This window comes from Mus caroli, chromosome 4 (genome assembly GCF_900094665.2).
Source record: "Mus caroli chromosome 4, CAROLI_EIJ_v1.1, whole genome shotgun sequence".
Taxonomy (NCBI): Eukaryota; Metazoa; Chordata; class Mammalia; order Rodentia; family Muridae; genus Mus; species Mus caroli.
This window is the reverse complement of record NC_034573.1, coordinates 123,886,084-123,910,424: the sequence shown is the minus strand read 5'-3', so window position 1 is coordinate 123,910,424 and position 24,341 is coordinate 123,886,084. Positions and strand designations below refer to the sequence as shown.

The 24,341-nt window shown below is 52.7% G+C and overlaps 4 protein-coding genes and 1 long non-coding RNA gene across 5 annotated transcripts in view; 3 read left to right on the top strand and 2 right to left on the bottom strand.

Moving 5' to 3' along the window:
- Positions 1-5,806: 5,806 nt before the first annotated feature.
- On the top strand, positions 5,807-8,804 carry Fam110d (family with sequence similarity 110 member D). Its single transcript, XM_021161617.2, has 2 exons — positions 5,807-5,885; positions 7,652-8,804. The coding sequence occupies exon 2, from the start codon at positions 7,745-7,747 to the stop codon at positions 8,561-8,563; it is 819 nt and encodes a 272-aa protein (XP_021017276.1). The 5' UTR covers positions 5,807-5,885; positions 7,652-7,744; the 3' UTR covers positions 8,564-8,804.
- Positions 8,805-9,849: 1,045 nt separating this feature from the next.
- C4H1orf232 (chromosome 4 C1orf232 homolog) lies at positions 9,850-12,921 on the bottom strand. Its single transcript, XM_029475728.1, has 4 exons — positions 12,754-12,921; positions 11,471-11,554; positions 11,271-11,368; positions 9,850-10,166 (listed from the first exon to the last, which is right to left on the bottom strand). Exons 1-4 carry the CDS (start codon positions 12,835-12,837, stop codon positions 9,869-9,871), a joined length of 564 nt encoding a protein of 187 aa, XP_029331588.1. The 5' UTR covers positions 12,838-12,921; the 3' UTR covers positions 9,850-9,868.
- Positions 12,922-13,981: 1,060 nt separating this feature from the next.
- On the bottom strand, positions 13,982-16,103 carry LOC110292942. Its single transcript, XR_003836408.1, has 5 exons — positions 16,043-16,103; positions 15,890-15,961; positions 15,448-15,626; positions 14,760-14,955; positions 13,982-14,436 (listed from the first exon to the last, which is right to left on the bottom strand). It is a non-coding gene; the product is annotated as an uncharacterized LOC110292942 (long non-coding RNA).
- On the top strand, positions 14,269-16,564 carry Znf593 (zinc finger protein 593). The gene is made up of 3 exons (XM_021160630.2): positions 14,269-14,555; positions 14,775-14,837; positions 14,932-16,564. Exons 1-3 carry the CDS (start codon positions 14,356-14,358, stop codon positions 15,071-15,073), a joined length of 405 nt encoding a protein of 134 aa, XP_021016289.1. The 5' UTR covers positions 14,269-14,355; the 3' UTR covers positions 15,074-16,564.
- A 4,902-nt stretch (positions 16,565-21,466) lies between these two features.
- Cnksr1 (connector enhancer of kinase suppressor of Ras 1) overlaps positions 21,467-24,341 on the top strand; it is a 10,532-nt gene continuing 7,657 nt past the window's right edge. The window contains exons 1-3 of the mRNA XM_029476404.1: positions 21,467-21,607; positions 23,466-23,623; positions 23,731-23,912. Of these exons, the coding sequence (XP_029332264.1) occupies positions 21,556-21,607; positions 23,466-23,623; positions 23,731-23,912 (392 nt within the window). The 5' untranslated portion in view covers positions 21,467-21,555. The remainder of the gene's footprint in view (positions 21,608-23,465; positions 23,624-23,730; positions 23,913-24,341) is intronic.

Sequence of the window (24,341 nt, the reverse complement as noted above, 5' to 3'; positions counted from 1 at the left end):
AATTCTGGACCTTCAGAAGAGCAGTCGGGTGCTCTTACCCACTGAGCCATCTCACCAGCCCCATAGGGAGTTTTAAATTTTGTGTGTGTTTGTGTGTGTGTATGTGTGTGCGCACATGTCCACGTGCATGCCTATGTAACGGCACATGTGTCTGATGTACATTTGAAAGTACCGATGTAGCCATTATATTGAGAACAGACTCCAGGGAATGAGTGTGGCAGAAGGGAAGCTCAGGAGAGACCATCGCAGCATCTTAGGCCAGGACATTGATGATGTGGCCTGAGGTAGTGGGAATGTAGCTGCATAAGAAGTCATGGCATCCAGACATTTTCTAAAGATAACCAGTGGGTCTTGATGCTGGATTGAAGGAGAATGTAAGAGAAGGAGGGGTTACCCTCAGAGGGGTTGTGGTTGTAGCTCAGTTTGTAGAGTTTACCTCACACTCAGGAAGCACTGGTTTTGGTCCCCAGCGTCGCATAGAACTGGACCTGGTAGTACACACTCAGGAGGCATAGGCAGGAGAATCTGAAGTTCAGGGTCATCCTTGACTGTGTAGTTCAAAGCCAACTTGGGCTGCTCCAGACTCCGCCTCAAGATAGGTCAGGCATACTGCCCAACTTCTTTAATCCTGGCAACCGGGAGGCAGAAGCAGGAGAGACTTTGTGAGTTTGAGGCCTAGCGAGTCCCAGGCCAGCCAGACTGCATAGTGAGACCCTGCCTCAAAACAAACCAAAAAATCACCAAAAAATCCCCATCAATGTCATGGCTTGAGCAGCTCCAGAAGTAAGCAGAGGCGGCTTCACATTCGCTTGTCCACCTCTCGCCATCCTTTAAAAACAGCGCTGCATCTAATTCCACAGAGGAGAGAGAAGGCATGCGGCTGGCAAAGTGATAAAGGCACGTAAGAGAAAAACTGGTCAGTGTGAGCCTCGGAGGTCACCTCATAGGCAGTAGCATGTGCACACACACACACACACACACACACACATACATATACACACACATACATACACACATACACACACATACAGAGACACACACACACATACACACATACACACATACACATACACACACATACACACACATACATACACACACATAACACACATACATACACATACACACCACACATACACTCACATACATACACTCACACAGATGACAAACGTTGCTGGTTAATACAGGTTAACAGGATCTAGAACCACCTAGGAGACTAGCCGCCTCTGGACATGTCGGTGAGGGACCCTTCCGGTTAAGTTCATGGAGGTGGGAAGAGACACTTTAACCGTGGCTAGCATCAGTTCATAGGCTGTGGTCCTGGACAGAATAAACAGAAGAAAGGGACCGGGACACCTGCTCTCGTCTCTCTCGGCTTCCTCACCCTGGCTGCAGTGTGACCAGCTGCTTCCTGTTCCTGGCACCGTGCCTTTCCTGCCATGCTAACAAAACAAACCTTCTCTTCCTTAAGTTGATTCTGTAAGGCATTTTGTTGCAGCAATAAGTATTATAACTAATATGTCAGGAAAAGAGAAAGAAAGGGGGGGGACGAAAGCAAAGAAGAAGAAAAAGTAAACTCCTATACACCACCTGTGTGATCACGGAGGCGTTACTAACCTCATGTGTTAACAGGGTAACAGGGCCAGGGTGGTAACTCCACTATTGCTCTCTGAATGCTTAGTATCTGTGGGGTCCTAGGCTTCGTCCCCAACACTGCAAAAAAGTGAATAAAATAAAATTCATATAATAATAATTCCCACTTTACAAAGGAGTTTGTAAGTAAGGGAGGTACTGAGTATCAAGCACTCTTTTTGCACAGTCCCTAGTACTGGAAACACTCACCAGTTGTACCTGGCTTTGCTATACTAGGTGATCTGCACTAAAAGGGCAGACATCTTGTCGGTCTTTTATGCACTGCTCACTAGCTGTGTAGGGGCTCAGAGGAATAAATGGTTGGTGATATGGCATCTCCCTCTCTAGTACCCACCACCACCACCCACCCCCTGTGTGTCCTGGCTGGGTGGTGCTGAGGGCCTAGCTCTGCTCTGAGCCACACCCCTCTGAGGGGCAGCAACCAGAGCCAGGCTATTGTTATGGCTCAGATTCTTTCCCCAAATGGAAAACCACAAATGAAAGAGAAGCTTTGGCTCTGCTCTCTGGAATCGAGGAAGGCCACCAGCTCATCAAGGGGCCTCCTTCCAGGTCGGAGTCCCTGCCTCAGGGCAAACCTCGTCACCTCTCCCTTTTCTGCACCCTGGCTTCTCTCTAAGCCTCTTGCCCTCCCTGAGACCCAGCTCCTGCTGTCCTCTGACCCAAACACCAATCCCCTCCAGGCCCTGCTCAAATCCCTTCTTTGAAGCTGACCCCACCCCACCCAGGCAGAACAAATCGCCCCTGGCCCACCCCAGTCATCTGCTTTGTCCATTTCTCTGTGAGGCAGGGCTGATGGGTTTTTTTTCCCCCTCTGTGGTCCTTCCTGTTCCATCTTGGTGCCACCCTCCTGATGAGTTCCTCAAGGGTTAGTGACCCCGGTCTGCTGACCCCAGAGCACAGGGAAAGTGTCCCAAATGATCTGTCGCCAGCAGCTGAGGGTGAGACTGGGGGCTAGGGACAAAAGGCTAGGGTCACAGGATCAGTCCAAGTCTGATGGCTGACTGGTGGAGAAGTCACAATCATCTAGCATTTCCAGAGCGCCCCCAAAGTGCTGGCGATTTCTCAACCCACCCTCAAACTACAAAAAAACCAAACCAAACCAAAACAACAACAACAAAAAAAGCCAGGTCTCATCACCCACATTTGATAAGGGCTGCCCAGAGAGGCCACATTTGTTGTTGTTGTTGGAGGCCAAGTAGAAAAAGCAGTAAGTCGGGATTTGAATTAAGGCAGGCCTGAGTGTGGCTGGCTGTGGCCTAGGGTCTGTGGCTGGCCGCAGAGAAATAGACAAGACTCTCCTCCTCGGTGGCAGGGCAGGCACGGGCTCTGAAGCCAGGTCTGAAGGCTTCTCCAGCCCTTTATCACCGTTCCTGACACTGACTGGAGCTATTCCCAGTCTGGCGTCAACCCTCTATGAGAGGAGTGGCCTCTGACTCAGGCCGGTTTCCAGCTCAGGTGCTCCGGGAACCAGCTCGGATATAGGAAGGAAACAGCTCTCAGATTTGGCTTCCCCCTCCCCCTCCCCAGGTCCTCGCTAGTGGACCGGAAGGAGCCACTTTAAAGATCTCCCAGGGGACCCATGACCAGAAGAGAGAGAGGATCCGGCCCTTGTTGAGTGCCCCTGAGAAATGAGGGCGGCTGGACAGAGGGATGTGCCCCCCCCTCGCACAGACAGATCCATGACCTCCCACCTTCCTCTCTTTGTCTCCCTTACCCTCCCCCTCTAGCTCTTCCAGGGTCTCTCACCTAGAGGCTACCCACCCCATTAGCTCTGTCCCATGTGCTCCCGCTCAGGCTCCGTGGTCCAAGGTCTGTGCCTGTCCGTGAAAACTTTGTCCACTGGCATCCTGGTGTGGGGCACTGACATTTCAGACTGGGAGCTCCCCTCCCACCAGAGCAAGGCTCTCAAACTTCCCCACCCCCACACACTGAAGACCCCTCCTCCAGGAGTGTCGCTAAGGCCCTATGCTCTGACTAAGGCTCCCGCTCTCTGACTGAGTACTGAGGGGGAGCCAGGCTCATTTTAGAAGCATGGGAAAGAAAACATCCAATCAGGATGACTTTTGTGGTACCCCTTCTAGTAGTCTACCTTCTGCCCTGGATCCCCAGAACACTGCTGTGATAGGGCCCCCTGCCAATTTAAGACCAAAGGGATGGGGGGGGGGAGGCAGATTCAGTGAGACACTAGGCCCCATCCTCCCCTGGCAGGCCAGGTTTCCTGCCATTGACAGCACCCCAGCTGGGCCCCCGCCCAGCCTCCCCCCTGCTTAACCCTTTCATGTTCAGGACACAGGGTTACTGGCTTATACCCCATCCAGAAGGGACTATTTCGCTAGATTAAATATGTGGGTCATCCTGTGAAGTAACCAGAGCCGCCTTTGGCATATACTTATTTTTTAATAAGTCACCTGTCAGGCTGACGATATAACTCAGTTGGTGGAGGCCTTGCTTCACATCCACAGGGCCAGGGTTCCACCCACTGCATCACGCATGGTGGCTAATGCCTCTAAGTCCTGTGCTCTGAAGGTGTGTGTGTGTGGGAGGCGGGCAGGATAGGAGCATGAGAAGTTCAAGGCTAGCCTGTGCTACTTGAAACCCTGCCTCAAAACAAAACAAAAGTTAGCTATTATTATTCCTCCTCGTGGGAATTTGGATAAATCATTTCCCAGTGTGGACCGCCTATCTCTTCAGCTCTAAGTGGGAAAAACAATAAAACCTAATCCCCAAAGATTGTCCGGGAGATGGATTGTGACAGAGAACGTGAGAGCATTTGGTAAGACACTGCGACAACTCAGTTTTGTTATGGAAATAAAGGATGCAAACCCTCGGTCTTTACAGGGACCCTCAGGAGGTCAGGGGCTTGGGGTCCAGGGCCAAGGACTGACCTTTGAACTCTGGGTGGCGGACAGTTCACCTGTCCACAGGAGTGCTGTGTATAGGGCTTTTTCATAGAAACAGGGTCAGGGCACTCTGGCAGGCTCCTCAGGTAGGAAGCCAGACACTCTCTTCTCTTCTTTCCTCTCCTCCATGCTAGCTCCATTTGCCTCAAGACAGATTGTGTGCCCCAGGGTCTTCACATCCCATTCCGGTCCAGGCATGGTAATAGCATCCCCCTCCCCCCTACTCAGGGTATGAGCTTTGGGGTCTTTGACTCTTGATCTTGCCAGACAGGCAGTGGGGGCGGAGGAGAGAGGGGATTTGGAGGGTCTGCGCAAGTCCCTCCTACTTTACTAATTTCCTTCCTCATTAAGTGGGGTTACTGTCCCTGCTGAGTCCTATCTAGGTTCCACGGGAGGGGGCTCCAAAGAGATCAGAGAGCATAGATGCAAATGTGCCTTGCAAACATTACAAGTGTTAAAAGGGAGGGAGAGGGTTTATGCTAAGTGGTGGGGCTGGTAGGGGGTGGGCCCAACTGGGAGAAAGGCTAGGACCAGAGCCCAGTGTGGGCCTTTGAACTCTGGGTGCTAGGTCGTTCACCTGCTGAGAGGGGTGGGGCTCCTTTACGAAAAGGGCTTCCCCTGGAGATAAATGATGTCAGAGAAGAGTAGGTTAGAGCTTTAGTAGTCCCCAAGTAGGCGGCCGAAGGATAGATAGAGGCTTAACCCTGGAAGATCTCTTCCATCACCCCCTTCCCGCTAACTCTGTGTGCCACCTCTAAGGCTGTACCCCGGAGTTCTTGCTTAACCCTCACATTCCCTGCACACCTGCAACACACTGTACCCACCCACCCTTAGGGTGCAGATACTAGGGCTCCCCTCTAGGAAGAGCAGGCTTCCCACAATAAAACAGGCCTAAACCTGCCAGGGGGGGCGGCGTAAAAAGCAAACCACATAGCACCCATTTCTGCCCTTTGTCCTACCTCGGGGCATGGGCACTTCAGAGGGGTCTTGTTTGTTTGGGGTTTTGTCTCTTCAGCCCAAGTTTACAGTAACTCCATGACAACCATTGAACAGGGCAGAGACTATTTATCTAACCATCTGTAAAGTTGCAGGAACACGGCTCAAGGGTCCTATCAGCACTAATGTAAGTCAGGTCAGGAAGGAGTTAATTGAGATTGAGCTCTGGGTCAGCAAGAGTTAACCTAGGGGGTGGAGGCTCTCCGCTTTTCCTGTGGAGAGGAAGGCTAGGCTGCTACCAAAGTGACTCCCTCGTACCCGTCCCCGCGTTCCTTCTGCCTTCAGTCTGGGCGTACCCAGGGACCATTGGAACTCAGCATCTCCACCCGACAACGAGTGAGTGTATTCAGAGCCCAACGCTGGGTGGGAGGGCCACTTGCGATGCATGGGAAGGAGACTGGTGCCGAGCTACTGAACCTAGAAGCACCAGTGTTCAGAGCCGAAGCTGGAGTGGACAGAGTTGGAATTTACTAACTCTAGGGCTGGGAGAGTTTAGGCAGTGGAGCAGAGAGAACAAGACTGGCTACCAGTCTAGGATGGGCTGTCTGTGGTCAAACATCAAAGCCAGCCCTGAAAACAGGGAACAGGCAGGGGACGGTAGACTATTTCGGTCCTTGTGTTTAGGGACTTTTTATAGCCTCTCTGCTCAAGGCTAAAGAGAGAAGGAGAGGACAGAGGCCATCCTTGAGGTCAGACAAGCTCAGTGCCCTCCCGGGACCTTGGAATCTGACCCATTGCCTAGTATAGTCCCCGAGAGAATAGAGCGGGGCACAGGGAGACCGTTATTGCTGCCTAGGTTTCAACCATTCACACTCTAGTCAGGTTTACCACCTACTGGAGGGCCATGCTGAGTAGCGGTTATGGAACATGTAACTGCTTGGGCTGGGGCCACAGTTGGCAGGGTCTCTGCTCTAAGGCCTCTGTGAAGTGTGGAGGACACCCCTTCTTCACACACCCTTGCCTAGTCTGTTCCTTTGTCACCTTCAGATCCAAGGTTCCCTCAGTCCCCAGAACCAGTAAGTCCCTCTCAGCTGTGTGGGAACGGGAAATCGGAGGGCAGGGGTGGGTGTGTTAAACCATGTGGGTGGCCCATTCTGTTAGTGGACAAGGAAACTGTCAGCTCTTGATTTACCTTCCCTCCTGCCCTTTTCCGCAGCACAAGGGGGGTGAAGGAGAAAGGCCAGAGGTCTTTGGATGTGAAGGGGATAGGGACCCCGAGGGCCAATTTCTGGTGTGCAAGTTATTCAGAAGAATTGGTGGAGGGAACGGATAAGTGAGACTAGGGGTTCCTGCCCAGTTTTAGAACAACAAGATCAGAAACCAAACCCCAGAGGGAAACATTCTGATAGACCGGCAGGGAGTTCAAGCTGATCTAGATCTGCACAGTAAGGCAAGAAATCTGGGTTTCAAGGTGGCACCCTAACTCTCAAAGGGATCCGTTTAAACCCTTTCCTTTCCAGGCCATTGTCCTGGCCTCTGAAATGGAAGTGTTGTTGGATGGAATGGTGTTTACAGTTAGGCTTTCTGGGACTCCCCTTGGCAGGGGCATAGAGTGGCTGGCAGTCGCAGATTGATATGGCCCGGGGACCACCTCCCGCTCCTTCCTGAATAGCCCTGTTGGGCCTGGGCAAGGAAGCTGGCAGCAGCTCCTAGAGGCTTCTACCCTATGGTTATGTCCCTGACCTCGGTGCTTGGGGGCGGGAAGGGTGGGTCAGCTGCAGTCAGCCTGTGGCTGGGGAGCCTCCTTGTCTTGGGTTTGAAGCTACACTGTTGGGAAGAGGTATTTTTTCCGGTTAAGGCCGATTTCGGGAATTGGGCTAGGACCCCGCCTGATTTTCCTTTCCAAGTGTCCTGCTTGCTTGTCTTGTGGACATGGTTCAGAGGCCAGGTCGGGATGTTCTCAAAGGAGCATAGTTGCCCCCTCCCCAAGAACCACCCAATGCTATAAAGGATCGGGAGGGAGGTTCTCTCTTCTGCTCCTTGGGCATGGCACCAGTTGGTGGGGGAGGGGTAACTGGCTGGTCCTCTACCCAGGAATGCCTGCGGGAAAGGAACAGGAACAGCCTACTCCTCTCTTCCAGACAATTCCTCTCTCCCCACAGGCGCCAGGAACTCCAGAGAATTGCTCGCTGCTCCTCAGCTACCTGTGCGTCCTTAACTGTGTATGGAGCCCTGACCTGGCCAGCTCCGTTAAGATGCTGCTGTCCTCACCCACTACACCTTCGAGGGGACGAACCCCCAGCGCCGTGGAGAGGCTGGAGGCCGACAAAGCCAAGTACGTCAAGACGCACCAGGTGATTGTACGTCGTCAGGAGCCAGCTCTGCGCGGGGGACCAGGACCGCTGACACCACACCCCTGCAATGAGTTGGGGGCCTCTGCATCGCCCAGAACGCCTGGGCCTGCCCGCCGGGGTAGCGGCAGGCGACAGCCAAGACCTGACTCCCTTATCTTTTACCGCCAGAAGAGGGACTGCAAGGCTTCGGTGAACAAAGAGAACGCCAAGGGCCAGGGGCTAGTACGACGCCTTTTCCTGGGTGCCACCCGGGACGCTGCCCCGAGCAGCCCGGCACCTACAGAGAAACCTGGGGCTCCCGCGGGGTGGGCTGGGTCCCCGGATACACCGGAGGCGACAGGAAAGCGCGCAGTGTGTCCCACGTGCTCGCTGCCACTGTCGGAGAAGGAGCGATTCTTCAACTACTGCGGCTTGGAGCGCGCGCTGGTGGAGGTGCTGGGCGCCGAGCGCTTCTCTCCGCAGAGCTGGGGCGCAGAGCACAGCCCTCAGATTGCAACGTCGCCGCCGCCCGGCTCCGGGGACACCAGCGATTGGACATCCAGCGACAGGGACGCGGGTAGCCCGGACTGTGCCGCCGGCGGCGGCGGCGGCTCGGAGGCGGCGGGGTCGGCGCGGGACGGACGCCCCACGGTGTCGGTGGTGGAACGCAACGCGCGCGTCATCCAGTGGTTGTACGGCTGCCAGCGCGCACGCGCACCGCCGCGCGAGTCTGAGGTGTGACCACCACCAGACGGGAAGACGGTTCCCGGAGAGGTAGCCCCGTCCGTGAACAAATCCTTTCCCTGGATCTCGGGTTCCCAGATCTGCACGCTGAGCAGGCGGGACCACAGACAGGGGCCAGGCGAGGACTGTGGAAACGGGTAAAGTGGCCACGTGGCCTCTCTAGATGCTAAATGTGAGCAGTGATGGACTTGGGGTGAGAGATGAACGAACTACTGAATAAAGCTAAAATGTTATTTAATAAAAGGACCATGAGTTTGGCTTAACGGGCAGATGTTGAGGGAAAAGGGGAACTGGTTTGCGTGGCTGAGTGCGTGGGTTTTGAGCGTGGGTCCCAGGCTGTGTGTGTGAGCTTGGCAAAGCGGGGGCCTTTGACGGTTATTAAAGGAGGTAGAGAGCAGCGTTCAAGGAGGAGCTGTAATGCGTGTGGCAAATGTGCCTGGAATATAGAAAGTGCTCAATATACGGTAGCATTGCTTAAATTACCCAGAATTCCCAGAGTTTCGCACCCCAGCCCCGCCCTCCCAGAGTCCCTAGATAAGAAAGGCCTAGACTTGGAGGATCTGTGATGGAAATCACTAAAACTGGGGCACCTTTAGGTCAGGGTTCGGAACCTCCTGCCACTACTGTCTGTTTGTGCCAGTTCAGCCTCACCCTGTTAGCAACCGCTGTGGTTGAACCACTGGGGGCTGAACACAGGACTTCATGCTGATGGAAGCCCTCCACCAACCAAGCTATATGCCCAGCAGGGTTTCTTTTCCCCGGCGACACAAAGTCGCGGGTTTTCCTCACAGATTCCGGTCAAAGCCTTTGTTCAAGATTATCCTCCCTCAGCTCTGATTTCCTTCCCCAACTCTGCATTCTTATCCAGGAAACTGTCCCCAAATCCCCCATGTCCCCTGAGCTCCCACGGGTTTTGCGCCTCAACAAAACTTTGTATGGGATCCGCTGGTAGAGAGCTATCTTGTTAGTCCAGCATTTTCGTGCATTTCGTTTTCGCGTATGCTGTTGGGCAACCAGCAGGGTTTGCTGAATGAAATGAAGCTGGACAGGGACGTGGAGTCTGTCCTCGAGGGCTTTCTGCAAAGTCTCACCTTAAATCCTGTCAACTGGAGCGCCTTGGCACAAAGAACACTCTTCTTGGCTAAAGAACCCTTTAGCCAGACGCCCCCACCCACCCACGAGGTCGCCCACCTAAAAGTAGCTTTTCCTGATGTCTGAAAAAAATTACGCAGTTACACTGAGTGTCAATCCAGACGATTTTATGAGAGGTAGGGAAGAAGGGGCACCAGCGAGGCGGGCCAGCTAGTCGCCCTTGGGCGCGGCCTTCACCCTCATCTCTGCCAGTTTGTGGGTGAGGAAACCCCACTTGAAGCCTGCCGCTGGATCCGCCTCCCGTGTCTCGGGGCACTCGGTAGCCTCCTCGGCAGGCTTGTCCTGCGGCTCAGGGTCCCTCTCCGCGGCCGTCTCCACGCCGCGCAGCATGGACGCCGCCGCCTGCTGCTGCTGCTGCCACCTGCTGGCGAACGCGTCCCAGAATCCTGGTCCGCGCGGCTCGGTCTCAGCTGTGGCCGCCTGCGAGGAAGGGGGCGCAGCCAGCGGGCTGCAGGAGAGACAGGGGGTCAGCAGGATGGCCCAGGGTCCCAGAGAGGGGCAGTGGACAGAAGGAAAGACAAACAGCGAAGCCAAGGGAGTCGGGGCAAGGTCAGGGCCTGGAAAGCAAGGGGAGGTAGAGGGAGACAGGATCAGGAGAGGTGAGAGGGCTGGGCAGAGGAGAACCGGGATCCCAGAGTTTGGATGGAGCAGTCAGGAGTTTGGAGCGTTGACTCTGGTGCAGAGAGGATAGGCCAACAAGCCAGGTCTGGAAAGCCAGAGAGGGACTCTGAGAGGAGAAGGGAGAGCCTGTTGGGGTGGGCTTGTTTGGGTCCTATAGGAGGGACACCCCCCCCCCCCCCCCCCCCCCCCGTGTGGGGAGAGAGCCAAGTGAGCAAAGTGGTTAGACTCTAGGAAAAGTGGAAGAAATCCTGGCACAGATAGATAGAAGAGGAGTTAGGGGGGAGTCGATGCGGGGAAGGGCTGTCAAGGAGGGGTGATAAGGCTGAAGAAGGAGCCTTGCCTCTGGAAAAGTCCTCAGAGAACTGGGACTGGAAGGTGGGGAAGAGGTGGGCAGGATCCCTGAGGCAAGACTAATGGATGGGTGTCCTAGGGAAAAAGGGAGTGTGGTGGGTGGGTGCGCAGGACTGAAAGGAGGCAGATGGGCTGTGTGTGTGTGAGAAACCAAAGCCAGTTGGAAATGAAGCCCTGAGTCTGTTCCCAATATCAAAGACCTTATAAACCTTCCAAACTATTGTACTTTGGGCTCCTCAGGGATCCTCAGGCCTCCACAGGCACCAAGAGAACCAAAAGAGGAATCTACGCTGGTGACAAGCTGCTTTGGAAGGTGAGGGTTTATCATCTAGACCACCCTTCTTCACAAGCACCCAGGAAGGTCTTCTCTGCTGTCCTGGGTTCTAGGGAGATGGCTGTCCTCAGGAAGAGGAGGAGCCACCCATAAGGACTTCCCTTTACCTCAGTTCCAAGAGATCTAACCTCATCTCCTTCATAGGCCTGCTGTATCAGCCCGGGGCTAAAGCTTTACAGGATTGGGACAGAGGTAGAAGAGAGATCCTAGGACCCTTCCAGCCCTGCCCCCTAAGGACACACATACTGATCAGCACACGGTTCTGGTGGCAGCAGTTTGTCCTCGTCTTCTTTGTTAAACAGAGATGACATTGTCAGCCAGCCTTTCACCCCAACCCCCTGAACCTGGGAGGAGAGAACTAGGCGTCAGGAATGGACCAGCCTCCAGGGCTTCACCACAGCCTCTGCCAGGCTTCCAAGGCTTGAACGGGAGACTGTCAGACTCACCCTACGGGCCAGCTGTGACATGGGGTTGAACGTCTCCTCCGTGGGTTCTGCCTTCTCAGACTCCACCAAGGCGGGCCTCTCCCTCTGGGACACAAGACACCCCCAACCCCAAGCATGAGAGGAGCCCCATTGCTAACCATCACTAGGCAGCCTATGTACCATAGAAGCGCATCTCCCGCACACCCTGCATCTCCACTGGAGCCCACAGGAATGCCTGCAGGCACACGCATCTCTCCATCATGCTTCTGCTCACATATGCAAGGCTGCATGGTAAATCTCTGCAGATACCCTTGAGCACCTACATCTGCCCACTGCCAAACACATTTGATCGAACTCGAAACCTTAAACAACGGCACACTACGTGTGCTACTACAGACACACATGCATCTTTGTGGTTAGACCTCTCCCCCTGTATACACACGGGTGTGCAGTCCAGGCACCCGGGCAAGAGCACTCATGAGGCTAAGCAATTCATTCCTGTGTCCTCTCCTGCAGGAAGCTGGCTAAACAGAGACTTAGGCACAGCCCTCCAAATGTCTCTACCAACCAAACGTAGCTCCCGGAAATGCCCACATGAAAGCATGCAGGTACAGAATTCTGCTCAAAACACACATGCATGGAAACTCACTAAGTCCAGTTCACATCTGCAGCAGACTGTCCACAGAGACACTAACTGTAGCATTCTCTTGCCGACACATCCACAGGAAGCCAGCCTTGGACACGCACCTGTCCAGTCATAGGCTTATCCACCCCCTCGCTGGGCTCGTCCCTGCCCCCTGTCTCATCTATTTATGTAACCGCCATTTATCACAACTACTAGACGTAAACGGTCTTAGTTTCAAAGTCCTTTTTGCCTTCTCCCTCACAACCAAGTACGGCCTAAGTATGGCTTTCATCAGATGCTGTGGTCCGCAGAGGGTGAGAGCCACTCCCTACTGCCATAAACAGGAGCTCAGTACTCTGCAGGCAAGCGATCCCACTTTGGCTTAACTTTGTCCACTAGAAAGCTGTATAAAGTGTAACGTACTTTTGTGTCTACTGCCAGTATTGGCGTTGGAACGATCTTTATCGTATGGCAGCTCCTGAGATCCTTGGAGTCAGCGGCTGCTTCTCTCATGGCCCTTAGCTCTCCTTCATTTTCTTGCACATCTCTGTCGCTGCGCTGTGCTGTTTGGAAGCCCACCCACAATTGTCTTCTTCCCCAGACTATTTAATGCTCTCTATGCCCCCTACCTTGGCTGGCTGTCTGTCTGTCTGGCCTAGAAAATACAGACAGTACCCACCTCCTCTGCCAAGTCCTCTTCAGATTCTCCACTCAGCGTCTGTAGCACTTTGGACTTGTAAGTCTTCCAGAAGGCTTGGTTCATGGCTGCAGGGGAAAAGGGACCTGGCACTCAGGCACAGAAGGCTGGTAGCTCAGTGGGCACCAGTGGCTCTGGTCCCAGAAACTTGGAAGAACCAAGAGCCTGTCCCCGGGATCCGGTGACTTCATGAAAGATGCACCAGTCTCCTCAGCTGGCACAGTGCCAGGCAGGTAAACCTGATCCCACTGATTCTGAGGTTGGGGCAGGCTTGTGCCATTTCAGCCCCAAGTCTTGACCCAAATTGGCCAAAGTTAATAAAGTCAGCTTTTTGGAGAGTCCATTTTCCTGCCTGCAGTCGGGAATACTGATGGCGGTTCAATAGCTGTAGAAAAAGTTTTCCACTCAAAGTCTTGAGTCCAGGAGCCAGACCTGTGCATCCTGTGATCTCTGCCATTCTAGCTGGGTCCTCATCAGGGTCCCACCCTGTGTCTACCCAGTCCTCATAAGCTGGAGTTGGAAGATCCCAGGCCTCCACTCAGCACCCTGGGCTTCCATTTCACTGCGGGTCTGGCCTAGAAACCTGTTCTCCCCAGGGATGCACGTGCCTCACTCCCTGTTTCCTGGCAACTGGTTCCAAAGAGCCAGAATGCTTAATTATTGCTGAGGTCCTCTGCCCCCATATAGTGGAGCTGGCTCTGGCCAGCCTGAGAGGCACCAGGCCAAGATGAGCAGAGGCACCATTTCTTGGTCATTTCCCCCTTTCCTGCCAGCCCTCCCTGGGCATAAAGGAAGAAAGCAAAGGTGGGGGGCTTCTTCTAGGGACATTTCCTCTTGGGCTAGGGATGTGGTGCCCCACCCCAAACTCCTCTGTTAGACTGCCTGCCTGGATTATATGAAGCCCTGGACACCAACCCCAGTTCTGAAAAACCAAGCAAGCAAGCAGCCAACCAACCAACCAACAACAGACAAAAAGCTCTTTTTGTAGAAGAGCTGATCACTCTTCAAGGACAGACCCCTTAGGTGGTAGATTCTTTGTGAAACAATTTTCCGCTTTTTGCCCCAGGAATTTGTTTGAGAGTGGGGGAGGGAGAACAGAGGAGAGATGTAAAATGAAACGCCAGTGGGGGGGGGGGTAGGTGAGGGGAACAAGGCTCTTTGTTTGAATCTAGGGGTATCTCTGGGTGACCCATCCATGATTCCACACTAATTCTCATTTATGAAGTAATTTATTCATGGCACAAGCATCAGTGCTGTCCAGAGACGTTAAAAGCATCCCCTACCACTGAAATTCGGGGTGTGGAAACTGGCAAGTGAGGATGGGGCGGGCAGAATAGTGGGACCGGCTCCCTCAGGCCCGCTCACGCCCCGCCAGTGCCCAGTCACTATCACCGACGACCATCTGGGGGCGCTCAAACGGCCAACCCGACCGTGACGTCATCAGAGGCAGTCCGTTCAATCCTGCTCCGCCCCTGGGCGGGCCTCTCGTGACGTCACTGGGCGGCCCGGAAGCGCCAACACGTGTGGGTCTTTTCCCTACTCCCCGTTTCTTGGTCTTGTGTGTGTGTCTCTCTCTCTCTGATCATGGGTCGCTCTCGGCGGACCGGCGCGCACCGAGCACATTCCTTAGCCCGCCAGATGAAGGCCAAGAAGCGGCGGCCGGACCTGGATGAGATTCATCGCGAGCTGAGGCCGCAGGGGCTCCCGCGGCCCAAGCCGGAGCGGGACGCAGAGCCCGACCCGGACCTTCCAGGGGGCGGCCTGCATCGCTGTCTGGCTTGCGCGTGAGTCCAGCCTGGGGAGGAGCAGGGTCTGAGGTACCAGCCAGGGGCAGCGAGGTCCGGGCCGCGAGCCGCTAGAAGGTTCTGTCTTGGGATCCCTGGGTCAACCCGCCTCTCATCACTTCGGGTTCAGAATCCGATGTCTGGGAACGAGCTAGGGCCAGGGAGGTGTTGAGAGACCTCACACCCCTTCACTCTTTCCCTCACCCTACATCCCTGCAGGAGGTACTTCATCGATTCAGCCAACCTGAAGACCCACTTCCGATCCAAAGACCACAAGAAAAGGTATGGAGGGGTCAGAAGAGGACTGGTGGATGGGTGCCATGCAGGAAGAGTTTGCACTCGGTGAGCTCCGATCTCCTACTCTTCTTTCTCCCAGGCTGAAGCAGCTGAGTGTCGAACCCTACAGTCAGGAAGAAGCTGAGAGGGCAGCGGGCATGGGCTCGTATGTTCAACCCCAGCGGCTGGGCGTGCCCACAGAAGTGTCCACTGAGATCCCTGAGATGGACACGTCCGCCTGAGTGGCCTAAGGATGCAGGGCAGAGGAACTGCCCATGGGCAGTGGTTCATCAGCAAGCTGAGAGTGTGTATTTTGGATTTCCGCTTTGCGGAGATGCTCTCTTCCGGGTGTTCTGCCCAAAATAAAGGACCTGGACAAGAGGGCGCACCTCCGATACTAACTTCCCTTACCAGGGGTTTCTGGGCCAAGATGTCTACTCCCTACTAGGTCCAGCTTTGGAATGGGTATCCTCCGCCTGCTTCTTTGAATCTAGGCTGGAGTCTAGCTAGGTACAGCGTAAAACTTGGGAGTAGGATCTAGCGATGGCTGAGACTAATCCCCAAGGGGAAAAAAGTGGGATTCGGATATTGCAGCCCCCTTCCCTGAATCGCCTACCTCCAAGCCTGGGCGAGAGGCTACCTGCCTCATCACGGGTCCTGTGATGGTTGCCGCTGCTTCACCATCTTCCATACTGCATAGCAGGAGCCACCTAACCCGAGGACAGCCAACAATGTAGCCACAATCCCAACCAGCGGACTCCGGGGCTCTGCCTTCAGCTCCCCAGCCACCTGCATCTGGGAGAGCACAGAGGGTGCACGTGAAGGGTCATCTGAGGCTTCTAGGCAGGAAGAGGGGTATAAGATGGCGCAGCTGGGTAAAGAAGATGCAGGCGCCATTTCTGCCCCAGGGAGATTCCACCCCAATCCTTCTCGCCTCACTGCCCATCTGGGTCCCGGCTAGTCAGTCAGGCAGCAGGGAACGTGACAGCCTGACTGTTGGGGGTATCAGACGTGTCGTTGCGGGAAGTTGGGAGGAAGAGATCAGTAGATTTCCTTACCTGTAGCACCCGGAAGTAGCCAGGAGTCAGGCGTCGAAATCTCATAGTGGGGGCACTGTCCTCCCTGTTGGCCTGTGAAATGGGAACAGAAATGAAGACTGGGTGTCGCCCAGGGTGCCAAGAAGTGGACACCAGAGCATAGGGGTCCCTGACCTATTTGCCTGGGCACTGTGTGCTCAGAGAATGCTCACCCGATGCCGGTTTACCCTAGTCTGGCAGGGGGCAGGGCGGCTGGATCTTTTAATCTGGTCCTTCCCCCCCTGCCTGCTGCTGCCTTGCCAGCCTTCGAAGCAGCTGTCAGGAGGGATCAGCATCAGGCCTGAATATCAGCTCCTCCCCCATTTACCAGAGAGGCCAGGCCAGGCATGTAGGCCAAGCCTTGCCTTACAGTGCCCAGGAGTACCGGCATCCATCAGGTACTGGGCAGCCTCCCTCAGCCCTGGTCTGGACCGGATGTGAGCATTCAGCAAAAGAGGCTATACGACTTGTTAGCCACTTGGCCATTGGGGTTCTGTAAATTCAACTACCTTGGTGGGAGGGTACACTTCATCTCCATCCCCCAACCAAAGATGGAGTTCTCACAAGAACATCTCTTGTGGGCTTGAGGATGACGAAAAAAGGTTTGCTTGTGCCATTAAACTGTCTATAATGTTATGTTAAAAAAATTTAACTACATTTATCTGTGTGCATGTATTTTGATATCTCTTGCTTTTTCTTTTTTTGAAACAGGATTTTTCTACATAGCCTCCTGGTTGTCCTGAAACTCACTATGTAAATCAGGCTGGTCTTGAACTTAACAGAGATCCACCTGCCACTGCCTCAAGAGTGCTGAGATTGCCGGGCAGTGGTGGTACACGCCTTTAATCCCAGCACTTGGGAGGCAGAGGTAGGCAGATTTCTGAGTCTAAGACCAGCCTGGTCTACAGAGTGAGTTCCAGGACAGCCAGGGCTACACAGAGAAACCCTGTCTTGAAAAAACAAAACAAAATCCAAAAAACAAAGAGTGCTGAGATTAAAGGTATAGGCCAGCATGCCTAGCTTTTTGTTCTCTGTGAAAATGAAGGGGTGGGGGGAAGGACAGTTTTCAGAATAGTATGTGGAATATCTAAATAAAGAATAAGAGCGCTCCAGTGCAGTGATGGGGAGGGCTCTAGTGCAGTGATACTGTCCTTTGCAAGCTCTGCAAAAGATCCCCAGAACCACAAAAACAAACAAACAAACAAACAAACAAAAACCTAAGAAAGGAAAACTACGTAAAAAAGAGTGTTGGCTGGGTATGATGGCACACTCTAATCCCAGCACTCAGGAGGCAGAGGCAGGCAAATCTCTTGGGTTTGAGGCCAGCCTGGTCCACAGAGTGAGTTCCAGGACAGCCAGGGCTGTGTAATGAGCTTTTGTCTCAAACAAAAACAATATACACACACAAAGAAAGGAAGGAAGGAAGAGAAAGAAAAGAATACGGGGGCTGGCAAGATGACTTAGCAGGTAAGAGCACTGACTGCTCTTCCAAAGGTCCTGAGATCTGACACCCTCTTCTGGTGGGTCAGAAGTCAGCTACAGTGTACTTATGTATAATTAAGAAAGAAAGCAGGGGGCTGGCGAGATGGCTCAGTGGGTAAGAGCACCCGACTGCTCTTCCGAAGGTCCAGAGTTCAAATCCCAGCAACCACATGGTGGCTCACAACCATCCGCAACGAGATCTGGCGCTCTCTTCTGGAATGTCTGAAGACAGCTACAGTGTACTTACATATAATAAATAAATAAATTTAAAAAAAAAAAAAAAAGAAAGAAAGAAAGCAGGGCGGTGGTGGCGCACGCCTTTAATCCCAGCACTTGGGAGGCAGAGGCAGGTGGATTTCTGAGTTGGAGGCCAGCCTGGTCTACTGAGTGAGTGCCAGGGCTACACAGAGAAACCCTGTCTCGAAAAAGAGAAAAAAAAAGAAAAAGGAAGACAGACCTGTCAAGAGTTCAAGCCTGGCATGTGTGAAGCCCTGAGCTTCCATCTCAAGGACCCCATAAGCCAAATGTAGTGTGTTATGTCTATACCCCAGTATTCAGGTGGAGGATCCAAAAGTCAAGGTTGTTGTCATCCTCCAACATTCAGGGAGCCCCCAGCCATCTGGGGTCCATAAGACTCTCTAAAAAGGAAGAATCCGTTTACAACTGATTCAAAACTGCTGATCCTTAGCCTACTTTGTTTGTTTGTTTGTTGAGACAGAGTTTCTCTGTGTAGCCCTGGCTGTCCTGGAACTCACTCTGTAGACCATGCTGGCCTCGAACTCAGAAATCCGCCTACCCCTGCCTCCCAAGTGCTGGGATTAAAGGCATGCTCCACCACCACTGACCGGCCCTTAGCCTACTCTTAACCCCATGTGGTGGCATTCTTTGTCTTGGGCCCTGATGTCATGTAGCTGCCATTGGTTAGGTTCCTCTGTGTCTGTTAGACTTTGGATGACCGAATGGCTACTACCTGTTCTCAGTCTGCTGACCCAGACTTCTCTGTCACGTCTGTATTCCCTACCTTAGAGCTGTTTGCTAATTAATCTGTGAAAGGAGGGCTGAGCCCACAGTTGTGTGTTGTGTTGGAGCACGAGCCCAGCATGTAAGGCCTGAAGTTCAGTTCCTAGCACCACAAAAAGTAAGTGCTGAGTTAGACCACTCAGACTTCTAATGCTCCTATTTTGAGGCAGTGTCTATGTAGTTCTGCTGTCCTAGAACTCACTGTGTAGGCCAGGCTAGTCTCAAACTCACATCCACTTGCCTCTCCCAAGTGCTGGAGTTAAAGGGGTGTTCCCACTATACTTGGCTAGTGTTCCTTAGGTATATTTAAAATCTATACTTAATTACACTAAAATTCTTGGGATGCATGAATGCTGTGGTGTGTGTGTGTGGCAGTCACAGAACCACAGGTAGGACTCAGCTCTTCATGTGGGTTCTAGAGATTGAAGTCAGCTGTCAGGCTTGGGGACAGGCAGGGTTACTGACAGAACAATCTCGTTGGCCCCGTTTTATGTTTTTATTTAAGATGAAAAATGCCCTGGGGCTGGGGAGGTGGCTCAGAGGTTAGAGCACTGGCTGCTCTTCCAGAGGTCCTGAGTTCAATTCCCAGCAACCATCTATAGTGAGATCTGGTGTCTTCTTCTAGCCTGCAGGCATATATGTAAGCAGAACACTGTGTATATAAATAAATCTTTAAAAAGAAAAATGATGTCCTAATACCACTGAAAAGTAAGATTTAATTTTAATTTTTCTAATGCTATTTATTAATAAGTACCTCAGTGTATCTATCACACATTTGTGTCTTAGGTTTTGGTTTGTTATTTTAAGAGAAAATTTTATATGTATGTTTGCCTACATGTATGACTGTGTACCATTATCATCCCTGGTTACTTCAGAGGCCAGAAGCGATTATTGAATCCCTGGAACTAGAGTCAAAGACAGTTGAGCTGCCATGCGGGTGCTAGGAACTGAGCCCAGGTCCTGGAAAAGCAGTCAGGGCTCTTAACACTGCGCCAGCTCTGCAGCCCTGGGCTTTTGGAGACAAGTGTTCCAATGCTAGTCAGTATTCTTTAAGACTAAATATAAATAAAAAATATATTACGTGCTTACATTAAAATTTTTATTAGGGTGCATCAATGGGTTGCTACACAGTCCTGACTGCACTGGAACTTACAATGTAGACCAGACTGACTTGAACTCACAGAGCCTACCTACCTCTGCCTCCTGAGTGCTGGGATTAAGGTGTGCACCATCACACCTGGCCACAGATTTGTGTCTCGTTATAATTGTTGGTGTAATTCTAAGCATTGTTTTGTGATTTTTCTTTTCTTCCTTTTTTTTTTTTTGTTTTTTTTTTTTTTGTTGTTTTTTTTCAAGACAGGTCATGTGTCACTATTGCCTGGCTAGAGATTTATTTATTTATTATTATATATGAGTATACTATAGCTGTCTCCAGACACACCAGAAGAGGGCATCAGATCCCATTACAGATGGTTGTGAGCCACTATGTGGGTTCTGGGATTTGAACTTAGGACCCAGAAGAGCAGTCAGTGCTCTTAACCGGTGAGCCATCTCTCCAGCCCCTGTGCTTTTTTTTTTTTTTTTTTTTTAAATAAAAGATTTGGGAGTATGGGTGTTTGCCTGTGTTGTGCCATGTTCATGCAGTTCATGAGGTGGGCAGAAGAGGGCATCAGATCCCCTGGAACTGGAGTTACAGACAGTTGTGAATCAACATGTGGGTCCTAGGAATTGAACCTGGTTCTCTTTCTGCCTGTTCTTAACTGTTGGCCATCTCCCCAGCCCCAGTTGCTTGGGCTTTTAAGAGCATCATTCTAAGCCGGGCGTGGTTTTAATCTCAGCACTTGGGAGGCAGAGGCAGGCGGATTTCTGAGTTTGAGGTCAGCCTGGTCTACAAAGTGAGTTCCAGGACAGCCAGGGATACACAGAGAAACCCTGTCTCAAAAAACAAAACAAAATAAAACAAAAAACAAAAACAAAACAACAAAACAAAAACAAACAAACAAGGCATCATTCTAACTGACTGTGATGCAAACTGTGGTCCCTATTGGGGGGGGGGGCGGAGGGGAACTAAAGTAGGAAAATCACTGGAACCCCTGAGTTGTAGAGCAGTCTGAGCAACATAGCAAGAATGAAAAGCAACTCAAAAATTGTAGCAAGAATAAAAGCGCTTTCAGGAGGCAGCTGACATCTGCAAATGTCTTGGGAATGGCTGGGGTGCTTCCTCTTCACTTACAATGGTAACCAATAAAGGTCCTTTGTGCCCTAAAATAAGTAATAACTGAATTGATTCAAGTCTTAATCAAAATCTCAACAGGTTGTCAAAGGGGCAGAGTCCACGGTGCAGCTTTTATTTACTCAGTTTCTGCTCTTTCGTTTTGTTTTGGAATGGGCTCGCTCTGTAGTCCAGGTTGAGCCATCCACCTGCCTCAGCCTTCAGAATCCTGAGATGACGTCATTTATCGCCACCATTTGTTCAGATGCTCGCAAATGTCCCGTGAAGCAAGGACTGTTATGCCCTGAAATGAGCATTGAAAGGCTGGTCAGCTGTCTGTGCAACAACTCCAGATGGCGAGAATGAGATAGATACCACGGGGACCCGGGGATGGGTAGATAGGGGCTAGTCCTGCGCTTTGCTTCTGCGCCAACCATTCACCAAGTACTCTTTTTGGGGGTGGGGGTGGGGTGCTGAGAGGTCAGGGTCCTTTCGGCTGGGATATGAGCCCAGTTTGTTTTTTGTTTTGTGGATATTTGAGACAAAGTCTCGATGCACAGCTCTGGCTAGCCTGGAACTCACTATGTAGACCCGGCTAACGTCAAACTTATAGGGATCCTCCCTCCTTGGTGAGGCCAGTTTTGAGTTGAATCCCATGCCAGTTCCGGACTGCCTGAGTCACACACCCCTTGGCGCCAGCCCAGGAGTCCAACTGCCTACTTGCCAAACCCCTAGGATGCCAGAGGGGCAGGGCAGGAGGAAGACAGGCGGTGGACCAATGGCAGTGGCACTGCCTTACCTGGTTGGCCACGTGGGCCCAGGTATGCAGCGGCCCCGCCCTGCCTGCTCTGGCCCAGCCCCGCGGCCTCCGGGCTCGGGCTCGGACTGGGAGCGGAAATTCCTGCAGGGGCTGGACGCTAAAGCAGAGCTCAGGATGGAACCCGTGGAGACCTGGACCCCCGGGAAGGTGGCAGCTTGGCTGAGAGGTTGGTGAATCGGGAGGGGCAGGGGCGAGGTGGGCTCAAGGGTATTAGTGCAGTGTCCCTTGGACCAGAAAGTAGGGAGGGAAAAGGAGTCTATGAGTCAACAGGTATTTATAGAGCGTCTGTCCTGTACCAGCCGACCAGCGTCCCCTATACAGGCACAGTGAGGGCAGAAACAGGCCAGGCGACACTGGAGGGCCCAAGATGCAGGAAGGGGTCTTTCCCAGACTTTGGGGGTGTTCTAGCGCCCGCCAGGGTGGCGGCAGACAGGTGAGGTGATAAGTAAGCAAAACAGGAGGCTCTAGTGGCCCACACCCCCTTTATCTCCCTCATCTTCTCAGTGCCCCAGGGCCCTGTGAGCTATTAAGCCCATTTTTCAGAAGTAGAAACATACACAGAGCCAGGAAGTGATTTGTTCAGTCTTGGAACAGGGCCGGCCCTGGGTGTCATTTTCTCAGCCTGAGGTTGGCAGTAAGAGAAACAGAAACCCCAGTCATACTGAAGGGGTGACACAGCTCCACCCTCGGGAGTGAAGATCACTCCCCAGGTGACCAAGAGTCACAAACACAGTCAGACTCAGGAAAAATGAGGGCGTGTGGCTGCAGGACGGGTTGTGGAGGCTCTCAGAGGGACGTGGGGGGGGGGGCGGGCAGCTGGAGCCTGCTCAGGCCTTTTCTGTGTGAGCAGACAGGAGAGCAGCAGGCTGACTCCCCCACACCGGGGCCCAGGCTACTACCGCTCACCAGGAAGGTGACCACAGGCCTCCGTTTCTCTATTCATGAATCGGTCAAAATGAGACCATGGTGGTGTGACTGACTAGCTTGCGTTGCTCAAATGTTTGTGACCTCTGGGAGGGAGGATGGCAGGCCAGCACATTCAACGTGGGAATGAAATTGACCACCCTGGCTCCTGAACTCCCAATCCAGCCCTTGTCATGGCACAGGAGAAATGGGGGAGGAGAACCTGATGGCTACACATTCCCCATGGCAGTCGGGCCTGAAATGGGAGGCTTTCCATCAAAGCATGAGCAAGCTGCTACATCTGTATGCATTAGTGTATCGGGGACGATGATGGGTGGTCTCCACCCTCTAGAAATGGGAAGAGCAAAGGTGCCAGATGGGTAAAGTGGTTTTGTTTTGTTTTGTTTTGTTGAGACAGGGTTTCTGTGTATAGCCCTGGTTGTGAACTCGGGGATCCTCCTGTCTCTTCTTTCCAAGTGCTGGGATTAAAGGCATTCGCCGCAGCCATACCCAACTATGGGTAAAGTTCTCAAAACATTGCCTCCCACAAAGTAAGGTCATGGTAGACAGCCTGGCCGCAATGTGATGGCTGCTGCTTGCTGCCTGACTCTGGACTGAGTGGCCCAGCAATCATCTAAAATACGTGGGTCGAAGCAGGCACTTCTAGCCTTCCCATTTTATGTATTTTTACATTCTATTTATTTTATGTGTGTGTGTTTTACCTGCATGTATGTATGTGCACCTTGAGAGTGCCGTCAGATGGTTGTGAGTTCCTCTGTGGGTGCTGGGAGCAGAACCTGGGTCCTCTGCAAGAACAGTAAGTTCTCTTAACCACTGAGCCATCTCTGTAGCCCCTGTTTGTTGTGTGTGATGGTCACTATATGTTAAGATGTTTGAGCATGAGTTTGGTAGATGGCACTGTCGGTAGGTTGGACACACATGCTAGAGTCACTGTCGCCTATGGTTTTCACCTCAGTAGCATCAGTTGTGAGAAGGGCAGAACCCAGCCAGGGGCTCAGGGTTGTCATTAGGGACAGGAAGGAAGGGAAGGGCTCTGATGTAATAAAATCTCAGAATGACAATGACACCTGTTTCCTCACGCTGACCTCTTGCTGCTCCAGGCCTTGATGATGCCCTACAGGACTATCCCTTCGAGGACTGGCAGCTGCCTGGGAAGTACCTGCTGCAGCTCTGTCCCCAAAGCCTCGAGGCTCTGACTGTGTGGCCTTTGGGCCACCAGGAGCTCATTCTAGATGGGGTGGAACAGCTCCGGGCCCTGGTGAGTGAGCACTGACCACACTGGCGGTAGCATCCACCAGCTTAGGGGTTTGCCCATGTGGGCTGGCGGCCAGGGCAGATGCAGTAATATTCCCTCTTTTGATGCAGGGCTCTAATCTACAGACAGAGAACCTGCAGAGCCTGGCTCAGGGGCTGCTGGAAAGGACCCAGGCCTTCCAAAGCTTGGTCCAAGGCTCTCTGGGCAACTGTGCTGAGACACCGGCTGATGTCCTCAAGGCTGCTGTGGAGCTGGTGCGGGAAGCCCATGCCCTCCTCTCTTGGCTCAACGGGTACTAGGGATGGGTGACTAGTGACTAATCAGTCTTTTCTTTTCCTTGGTGTCCTCTAGGGTCTGGGGCAGAAAAACAGTACTTGGCTGTAGATCTGATATGTCAGAGCAGATCTGAGCAGGGGCACGGGGCCACCTTGCTTCCCACCCCACCCTAAAGCTTGTCACCTGAATGATTTTATCAACAGTTGAGTTTTTGTTTGCTTGTTGGACCTGTGTGTGTGTGTGTGTGTGCGCGCGCGCGCACATAGGAGTGTGGTGAAGGTCAGAGCATTTTTGTTGTTGTTGTTGTTGTTTTCGAGACAGGGTTTCTCTGTGTAGCCCTGGCTGTTCTGGAACTCACTTTGTAGACCAGGCTGGCCTCGAACTCAGAAATCTGCCTGCCTCTGCCTCCCGAGTGCTGGGATTAAAGGCGTGCACCACCACACCC

Excerpts from the sequence above, each read along its gene's own strand:
- Fam110d (XM_021161617.2), top strand. The coding sequence starts at position 7,745 with ATGCTGCTGTCCTCACCCACTACACCTTCGAGGGGACGAACCCCCAGC.
- C4H1orf232 (XM_029475728.1), bottom strand. The coding sequence starts at position 12,837 with ATGAACCAAGCCTTCTGGAAGACTTACAAGTCCAAAGTGCTACAGACG. Across the intron at positions 11,555-12,753 it reads AAGAGGACTTGGCAGAGGAG|AGGGAGAGGCCCGCCTTGGT; the intron begins GTGGGTACTGTC and ends CTTGTGTCCCAG. Across the intron at positions 11,369-11,470 it reads TGTCACAGCTGGCCCGTAGG|GTTCAGGGGGTTGGGGTGAA; the intron begins GTGAGTCTGACA and ends CTCTCCTCCCAG.
- Znf593 (XM_021160630.2), top strand. The coding sequence starts at position 14,356 with ATGGGTCGCTCTCGGCGGACCGGCGCGCACCGAGCACATTCCTTAGCC. Across the intron at positions 14,556-14,774 it reads CATCGCTGTCTGGCTTGCGC|GAGGTACTTCATCGATTCAG; the intron begins GTGAGTCCAGCC and ends ACATCCCTGCAG. Across the intron at positions 14,838-14,931 it reads TCCAAAGACCACAAGAAAAG|GCTGAAGCAGCTGAGTGTCG; the intron begins GTATGGAGGGGT and ends TCTTTCTCCCAG.